Below are 10,202 nucleotides of genomic sequence, written 5' to 3' on the forward strand. Positions count from 1 at the left end.
CTTTTTAAAGTGTTGAACAGCAAAGATGTCAGCTTGAGGACTAAGGTGCGCCTGACCCAAGCCATGGTATTTTCAATAGCCTCATATGCATGTGAAAGCTGGACAGTGAATAAGAAAGACCATAGAAGAATTGATGCTTTTGAGTTATGGTGTTTGGGGAGAATATTGAAAGTGCCATGGGCTGCCAAAAGAACCAACAGATCTGTTCTGGAAGAGGTGCAGCCAGAGTGCTCCTTGGAGGCCAGGATGGCCAAAGGTCATCCCTTATACTTTGGACATATTGTCAGAAGGGACCAGTTGCTGGAGAAGGATATCATGTTTAGTAAGGTGGAGGGTCAGAGAAAATGTGGAATACCCCCAGCAAGATGGATTGGCAAAGTGGCAGCATCAATGGGTTCAAGTGTGGTGACAATGGTGAGGTTGGCCCAGGACTGGGCAGTGTTTCGTTTTGCTGTACATAAGGTTGCTCTGAGTTGGTATCAACTCAATGGCACCTAACAACAACAACAATGCAGCAGTTCTGGTTTTGGGTTGGTTTCTAAATCTGGGTAGGATATATTTAAGTTCATATTTTTAACTCTTGTGGACTTATTTTAATTTTCTTCAGCTTTAGCCTGAACTTGCATATGAATAATTAAAGGTCTGCTCCACAGGTGCCCCTGGCAAGGTTTTGGCTGATTATATTGAGCATTACCACTGTTTTTCCCCACAAAGATAGCCAATTTGATTTATGTGTTTTCCATCTGATGTGTTCCATGTGTATTGTTATTTTTTAAGTAGCTTAAAAAAGGCATTTGAAGTGAATAGTTCTTTTGTTTTGTACAATTCTATCATGCGATCTCCAGCATCATTTCTATAAACAAGGTCATATTTATCAACTACAGATCCTTCTTCTATGTTTCCAATGTTTGCATTCCAATCACCAGTAATCATCAATGCATTTTGATTGCATCTTTGATCAATTTCAGACTGAAGAATTTGATAGAGTTCTTCCATTTTACCATCACTGGCTTTAGTGGTTGGTATGTAAATCTGAATAATGGCAGTTATAACTGGTCTTCCATGTAATCATATGGCTACTAACTTATTTCAGACGGCATTAAACTTCAAGATAGACCTTGAAATATTACTTTTTTGATGATGAATATGATGCCATTTTTCTTCACTTTGTCATTCCCAGCCTAGTAAACCATATGATTGTCTGATTCAATATGGCCAGGATCAACCCCTTTTAGCACACTCATGCCTAGGATATCCATCTTTATGCATTACATTTCATTTTTGACAATTCCCAATTTTCATAGATTCATACTTAGTACATTTCATGCTCTAATTATTAATGAATGTTTGCAGCTATTTCTCCTCATTTTGAATTGTGCCCCATCAGTCAATTAAGGTACTGCATTTACTAGATTCTTGTCATTATGATCATCTCTACTTGAGGAGGCAGATCTTCCCCAGTCTTGTTTTGAGTGCCTTCCAACCTGAGGGGCTCATTTTCTGGCATTATAAGTGACAATATTCTGGTTCTATTTTCCATCTTCTGGCACTATATCTGACAATGTTCCACTTTTATTCATAAGGTTTTCAGTGGCTAACCATTAAGAAGTAGTCCATTTCTCCTTCTTTCTAGTCTGTCTTAGTCTGGAAGCACTGATGAAACTTGTCCATCATGAAAAGTCCTCTATTTTCACTTGACAACAATGAAAAAAAACTGGGCACATAACCCAATAAGAGAAAGAACCATTTAAATACCTTATGGCATTTGAAATACCAGTTGCATATCTTCTAGCTTCAAAACAACATGCAAGCCACCACAGACAGCTGACTGGTTGATGTTCTTATCATCTCCAAGTAGAGATGACATGAAGAAAACATCACATAATTTGCAGATGGCAAAAGCATAATGCGTTGTGATGAACACAAACTAATTAAGATGTTTAAAGTGGAGGTCCCTGAGTTTTTTAGATCATTGTTACAGAGAGTGAGTACAACTTCCCTTGGTTATACATCCAGAGACAATGTTAGATGGAGGAACTGCGGCTCAGATGCTGCAGGATATTCTGACAATGATATCATTATGAAACTGGCTATAGAAATCCTCTCATTTTCCATTGTACTGATCCTCTGTAGGAACCCTGGTGGTGCTGTAGGATAAGCACTTGTGCTACCTTGAATTTCATTGATATGGATTTTCTATCCAAAGTCTTCTTTAATTCCTACCAAGTGACTGGGTAGGACCATGCAAATAAGGTTTACAGGACTCTAAGGCTGAGATTGGTTGGTTTTGCCATCCAGCTAGGTTTAAAAGGAGCCATCTCAGAAGCAGAAACAGATGACCTCAGGATCATCAAGAGGGAAGAGCATAAATAGAGTGTAGGATCCCTACCCAGAAAAGCTGGGATAGCAGAGGGGATGGCAGAGATGGTGGCATGGAGAGACAGAGCAGCTGAGTGTTCTAGGCCCATGTGGCAGAGAAGCTGAAGACTAGAGCGAGGCATATCTGCAGTATAGCAGAGAAGAGATGTTCCTAACTGGAGAACTGCAGCATCCTGAGTTGCTTTTTGATCCTGAATTGTACTGTTTACCTCCCTAATAAACTCCATGATCATGAGTATTATTATGAGTTCTATGTGGCCACTGCCATGGATTGTAGAACCCTGATGTGAAGCAGAGAGTGCCGAGGGAGGGATGGTTGGTGTCAGAATAGAGTAAAGAAAGTTACAGGGTGGAGGCATGTATGACCTTCACCTCATAGGAATCAGTCTTAGGTTGAGTTTGAGTTTGATTATCTTGCCCTCTTGTGGAGAATGAGGAAGACATACATAGTTCCTACTTGATTGAAGCAGCGCTAGACTGCTAACAGCAAGGTCAAATTTTAAACCCACCAGCTATTCTCCAGGAGAAACATGAGGCTTTCTGCTCCCATGAAGATATACAGCCCTAGAAACCCAATACAAGGTCACTATGAGTCAGAATTGGCAGTGGGTTTACTTTTGCTTTGGATTTTACCCTATGTAAGTAGTTTTTTCTTCCAATAGCACCGACTTTTCTTGTGTAATTCACAAACCCAATGTTTCCTTCAGTGGTACTGTAGAACTCATAAATATGAATGTCCCCAAATCTCTTGACAAATTTTCTCCAAACATCTCCTCGCAAGCCATTTCCGATTGCCAGTCTTACTTTATGATCACAGTCATTTGGTTTCTGTAGTAAGGGGAAAGAAGAAGATTGAAAATATAAGTCTGTGCTTATATATTAGTAATTGTCTTTATATTTTCTATATTTACACTAGTTACAGATTCATCTTAGTGCATGCCTTTTCTGCCATCCACATAGATACTCAGCACCCACAACCCACTCACACTCATACACAGTGTGGTCTGACAGCTAGAACTCTGATTTAATGTTCTTAAAGCCTAGATTTTCCCGTTTTGATTTTTAAGGGACAAGGTCAGACAAACAGGTAAATTAGTTGATGTCACCATTTAACCTACATCCTATCTTAAGTTGGGAGTCCTGTGTGGTGCTGTCGGTTAATGTGCCAGACTGCAAAGCCGTTTGAACCGCAAGGTTGGCAGTTCAAGTTCACCAGCAGCTTCTTGGAAACCTTAAACAGGGTCATTATGGGTAAGAACTAACTCAATGGCACTTAACAACAACAATCTTAAGTTAGAAGAATGTGTTAATCAATTTCTTGAAGGGCTAGTGAATTTCAGTGTAGTTCCAGAAAGTCGGAGCCTCATAGGAAAGACCTGATCCAATCTATTGCCTATAGGACTCTGGGTAGCACCTCTTCAACTGAAACAACTGTTTTCACAAGACAACAATGAAGAAAACTAGGAACATAGTCCAATGTGAGAGAGAACCATTTTCCATAAAATCATTACAGAGTAGTAATGTAGGGGCCTAGAAGAACCAGTGAGAATCTTGATCATTTCTCTATGTAACAGACGGAATCAGAGGTTACAAGGTAAGTCAGAGGCTGAATCAAGACAATGAATCTAACATTGGGGAAGGGAAAGAGAAGGGAAAGAGAAGGCTGAAGCTGGTTCCCTGTTTCCTCAGGTTGCCTGGGAATATGCTTTACTATAAAATAAAAAAATTAAAAAAAAATTTTTTTTTGAGGATGTAAAACCCTGAATGTGTCTTTGTTTGCCAAAATCTTTTAGAGACAACATAAAGAGAAGAAAGGTCTAAATGTCTGTGTGTGCCTGAGACAGAGAATGTGAGTCTGAAGAGAGCTAGGCACAAACATATTTGCTTCTTCAAGTCCAAAGGTGGTCCTCTAGAATTTACAGAAACAATATGAGCTCCCCAGGAGACTTCTGACCAGGGAGTACCTTTAAGACAGAGAAGAAAAGTCAAACAGATAGACCCCACATGAATTTCTGAGGCTTAATAGAGAGGCATGCAATCTTAGGACCAGGTGGAATACTATTGTGAAGAGAATTCAATAACGACATCAAGAGGACTTGCTGTGAAAAAGGTTCCTACCCAGCTCACAGCTAATTATGACCTTTGGTCATGAATGTGTGGTGTCTGCCCAAAACATCAGAATAATATGTGCCAAATACAAACATTTAACTACCTCAGCTTAATTATACATTTTTCAGAGGCAAGAATTTAGAGGTTCGTTCATTCAGCAAAATTTGTTGAGTGCCTATGATGTGCCAAATATGGTTTTCAGGGCTGGGGAAGTGCTACTGAACACAGCCCCTGATTGAATAGAACTTTTATTTAACTAGGGGAGACAGGCCTCATACAAGGGGACTTTTAAAAGTTCATGGAAAATTCCATTATTTATGTTGAAGAATAATGGTGACTCTAGGAAACATCTCATAACATGGATGACCCAGGAAGACATTATACTGAGTGAAATTAGTCAATCGCAGGACAAACATTGTATTTCACTGGTAGAAGTCAAGGACACAGCTACGCATTCTACAATAAACACAGCCATGAATTAACAGACCCCAAATGTTAGCAAAGTCACTATTGAGAAACCCTACTCTAGTCCGGAGGCAGGTCATCCGATCTCTTAAGGAAGAGTTCTTGTGAACACGCCCATAACAATATCTGATGTCTGCTAACAAGGTGAATTGAAAAACCCTGGATTTACCTTGATGGGTCTGTTCCAAACTTTGTGAAGCACTTAATTGATTTGACATAAATGACATAGAGATGTGTCATTAAACAACATTAAGTAAAAGTTTACTCCATGGCTTTATATAAGAGATAAAAAAAAAAAAAAAAAAGACATGATGTGGTCTCTATATTCAAAGGCTTTACAGCCCAGGGGAAATGGAAGACAGGAAACCAAACACCTACACTAGGACAAAGGTCACAGTGAGGTATAAATAAAATGAGAGAAGGGAGAAATGATTCGTGTTGGAGTGACTCAAATAGGTTTAATATATAAGGTATCATTTGAATTGGACATTGACAAGTTTTTAGCAGCCAGAGAAGGATGTGGATGATATAGTAGGTAGAAAAAATGTGAAAACAGGCCAAGAGGTATGTGTGGTGCAAACCACTTCATCATGAAAGGCAATTTTAACCTAACCCAAAACAGAGCTATACAAATCAACTGAAGCCTAGCATAACCCAAAGAGACTCGAATTCCCACATTCTCCATTTGAACACGCTATTGAAATATGGAGAATACTACCTGGGGAGAGTTGCATAAATACCGAAGCAGTTCACCGATATACTGAATGACAGTGACATTGTATTTTCTGCAGTCATCCCAAAACTGGCTGGCTGAAAATTTGGTCCGTAAAGCAAGAGTAGCACCTACAAATAGAGAAGTCATAGAAAGTTTAAATAAAGTTGTTGTTGTTAGGTCCCATCGAGTTGGTACTAACTCATAGCAACCCTATGCACAACAGAACGAAACACTGCCCAGTCCTGAGCCAACCTCACAATTGCTTGAGCCCATCGATGCTGCCACTTTGCCAATCCATCTCACTGGGGGTCTTCCTCTTTTTCTCTGACCCTCCACCTTACCAAACTTGATATCTTTCTCCAGAGACTGGTCCCTCCTGACAATATGTCTGAAGTATGAGACACGAAATTTGGCCATCCTGGCCTCCAAGGAGCACTCTGGCTGCACTTCTTCCAACACAGATCTGTTTGTTCTTTTGGCAGCTCATGGCACTTTCAATAATCTCCTTCAATACCATAACGCAAAATCATCAATTCTTCTAAATCCCACTAACCATTCTATTGTTATTCAATGCCATTGAGTGATTACCATTCATAGGGACCCAATATACGACAGAAGGAAACACTGTCAGGTTCTCTGGTATCCTTACAATTGTTGCTATGTTTGAGACCATTGTTGCTACCACTATGTCAGTTCATCTCCTTGGGGGTCTTCCTCTTTTTCACCTACCCTCCACTTGACCAAACATAATGTCCTTCTCCAGGGACTTGACCCTCTGACAACATGTCCAAAGTTCGAGAGACCAAGTCTAACTATCCTTTGTTCTAAGGAGTATTCTGGCTGTACTTCTTCTAAGACAATTTGTTTGTTATTCTGGCAGTCCATGGTACTTTCAATATTCTTCTCCAGCATCATAATTCAAATGCACCAATTCTTCTATGATTTTTAAAATTCACTTCTCAACTTTCACATGAATAATAGAAAACTAAAAATACCATGGCTTGGGTCAGGTGCACCTTAGTTCTCAAAGTGATGTCTTTTCTCTTCAATACTTTAGAAAAGTCTTTTCCAGCAGATTTGCCCATTGTAATAATACATCATTTGATTTCTTCATTGTTGCTCCATGAGCACTGATAATGGATTCATGCAAAATGAAGTCTTTGACAACTTCAATCATTCCCCGCTCATCATGATGTTATCTACTGGTCTATTTGTGAGGGTTTTTGTTTTCTTTACATTGAGATGCAATCCATACTGAAGACTGAAAACTTCCTGTCTTTGATTTTAATTATTTCAAGTCCTCTTGGCTTCAAGCAATCAAGGTTGTGTCACCCGCATATTGCAGGCTGTTAATGAGTTTTCCTTTAATTCTGATGCCATGTTTTTCTTCATATAATCCAACTTCCAGATTATATTCTTCATATAATCCAGCATACAGATAGAATAAGTATGGTGAAAGTATATAATGCTGATGAACACTTTTCTTGTTCTGATCTAATTATTGCCTCTTGGTCTATATACAAGTTCCTCATGAGTACAATTAAATAAGTGCTCTGGAATTTCCATTCTTCACAATGTTATCTATAGTTTGCTATGACCCATACAGGTGAATGTCTTTACATAGTCAATAAAGCACAAGTGAACATCTTTATGGTACACTATGCTTTCAGTCAAGCTCTATTTGATATTAGCAATGATATCCCTACTTCTGCGTCTTCTTCTGAATCCATTTTTAAATTTATGGCAGCTCCCAGTTAATGCATGGCTGCAACTGTTTCTGAATTATTTTCAGCAAAATTTTGCTTGCATGTGATATCAAAGATATTGTTTGATGATTTCTGCATTCCATTAGGCCACCGTTCTTTGGAATGAGCACAAATATGGATGTCTTCCAATCAGTTGGCTAGGTAGCTGTTTTTCAAATTTGTTCACATAGATGAGGGAGCACCTTCATATCTACATCAGTATGTAGAAACATTTCAATTTGTATTCCATCAGTTACTGAAGTCTTGTTTTTATTCAATGCCTTCAGTGCTGCTTGGACTTTTTCTTTTGATACCATCTGTTCTACATCATATGGTACATCTTGAGAAGACTGAACATTGAATTTCATTAGTGTTACAATGACTCATATATTCTTCCATCTTCTTGTGATGCTTTCTGCATCATACAATATTTTGCCCATAAAATCCTTCAATATTGCAACCCAAGGCTCAAATGTTGTCTTCAGCTTTTCAACTTGAGAAATGCTGAGCATATCCTTTCCTTGGAGTTTTCTGACACCATGTCATTGCACATTTCATCATGATAACTTACTTTGTCTTCTTGAAGCTGCCTTTTGAAATGTTCTGTTCATCTCTTTGACTTCATCATTTCTTTTAGTCATTTTAGTTTCTCGATGTTCAAGAGCAAGTTTTAGGGTCTCTTCTGACATCTATTTTGATCTTTTATTTCTTTCCTGTGTTTTTAATGACCTTTTGTTTTCTTCATTTATGATTTTCTTGATATCAATACACAAGTCTGCTGATCATGGGTCATTAGTATCTAATGCCTTAAATCTTTTCTTGAGATGGTCTCTAAATTCAGGATGGATATACTCAAGGTCATATTTTGACTCTCCTGGATTTGTTTAAGTTTTCTTCAGTTTCAGTCTGAACTTGCATTTGAACAATTGGTGGTCTGTTCCATAGACAACCACTAACTAGCCTTGTTTTCACTGATGATACTGAGCTTCTCTATCATCTCTTTCTGCATATGGAGTCAATTTGAATCTGGTATATTCCATTTGGTAAAAGCCACATGTATAGTCGAAGTTTATGTTGTTAAGAAGAAGTATTTGCAATTAATATGTCATTGGTCTTGAAAAATTTTATTATGCCATCTTCAGCATCATTTCTACCAATGAGGCCATATTTTCCAACTATCTATCTTTCCTCTCTATTTACAACTTTGGCATTCCAGTCACCAGTAATTATCAGTGCATTTTGATTGAATGGTTGATCAGTTTCAGACTGAAGAAGTTGGTAGAATTCTTCAATTTCATCATCTTTGGTTTTAATGGTTGGTGGGTACATTTGAATAATAGTAGTATAAACTGGTCTTCCTTGTGAGTGTATGGATATTATCCTATCACAGAGAGCATAATACTTGAAATGCTCCTTTTGTCAATTAATACAACACCATTCTTCTTCTATTTGTCATTCCTGGTATAGTATGCCATATGAAGGTTTCATTCAAAATGTCCAATATAGCCAATAGTCCATTTCAGCTGATCTTTATTCATTCCATTCCATTTTTGATGAATTTCAATTATCCAAGATTCATACTTTGCATATTCCACATTCCTTTATCAATGGATGTTTGAAGCTACTTCTTGTTGTTCTGAGTTATGCTCCAACAGTAAATGAAGGTCCCCAAAGCATTGCTCCATCCATGTCATTAAGGCCAACTTTACTTTGAGGAGGTAGCTTTGCTCCAGTGGTATTTTGAGTGCCTTCCATCCTAAGGAGCTCATTTTTTGGCACCATATCAGACAATCTTCTGCTGCTATTCATAAGGCTTTCTGTGGCTAACCATTCAGAAAGTAGAGTTGCCCTTAATGACATGAACTCTTCTTACTCCTAATATATTTTAGTCTGGGAGTTCACTGAAACCTGTCTACCATGAGTGACCCTGTTGGAATTTAAAATACTCATGGCATAGCTTCCTGTATTAAGGCAACACACAAGCCACTATATTATGACAAGCAGGTAAATGCAGCACAAGAAATGAATAAGGCATTATTTTGTCCTATATTATTGCTTGAATACAACAAGGAACTACTGAATGGTTTGGAAAAAAAAAAAAGTATGTGCCAGGTTATATCCTTTCACTGTACTGATTCAATCTCTATGCAGAGCAAATAATCTGAGAAACTGTATTATATGAAGAAAAGCATAGCATCAGGATTGGAGGAGTACTCATGAACAGCCTGCAATATTCAGATGATGCAATCTTGCTTCCTGAAAGTAAAGAGGACTCAAAATATTTAATGATGAAGATCAAAGACTACGGCTTTCATCATGTATTTTATGTCAATGTAAAAAAAAACAAAAAACAAAAATCCTCACAATTGGATCAGTAAATAACATCATGATGAACGGAAGAAAGATTGAAGTTGTCAAAGACTTCATTTTGCTTCGACACACAATCAACTCTCATGGAAACAGCAGTCAAGAAACCAAATGACATATTGTATTAGGCAAATCTTCTGCATAAGGCCTCTTTAAAGTGCTGAAGAGCAAAGATGTCAGTTTGAGGACTAAGGTGCGCCTTACCCAAACCTTGGTATTTTCAATCATCTCATATGATTGTGAAAGATGAACAATGAATAAAGGAGATGTAGAAGAATTGATACATTGAATTATGGTGTTGGAGTAGAATATTGAAAGTATCATGTGTTGTTGTTGTCAGGTGCCATCGAGTTAGAACAGACTCATAGCGACCCCATGCACAGCAGAACGAAACAATGTCCGATCCTGGGCCAACCTCACTA

The 10,202-nt window shown here is 38.1% G+C and overlaps 1 protein-coding gene across 2 annotated transcripts in view; it reads right to left on the minus strand.

Annotated features, from left to right (window-relative positions):
- LOC102814101 (very long-chain acyl-CoA synthetase-like) overlaps positions 1-10,202 on the minus strand; it is a 55,374-nt gene that overhangs the window by 25,408 nt on the left and 19,764 nt on the right. For both annotated transcript variants that reach the window (XM_006831666.1, XM_006831665.1), the window contains 2 exons: positions 5,672-5,796; positions 3,013-3,207 (listed from right to left, as the gene is read on the minus strand). In XM_006831666.1, the coding sequence (XP_006831729.1) occupies positions 3,013-3,207; positions 5,672-5,796 (320 nt within the window). The remainder of the gene's footprint in view (positions 1-3,012; positions 3,208-5,671; positions 5,797-10,202) is intronic.

Source organism: Chrysochloris asiatica, unplaced genomic scaffold (genome assembly GCF_000296735.1).
Source record: "Chrysochloris asiatica unplaced genomic scaffold, ChrAsi1.0 scaffold00004, whole genome shotgun sequence".
Taxonomy (NCBI): Eukaryota; Metazoa; Chordata; class Mammalia; order Afrosoricida; family Chrysochloridae; genus Chrysochloris; species Chrysochloris asiatica.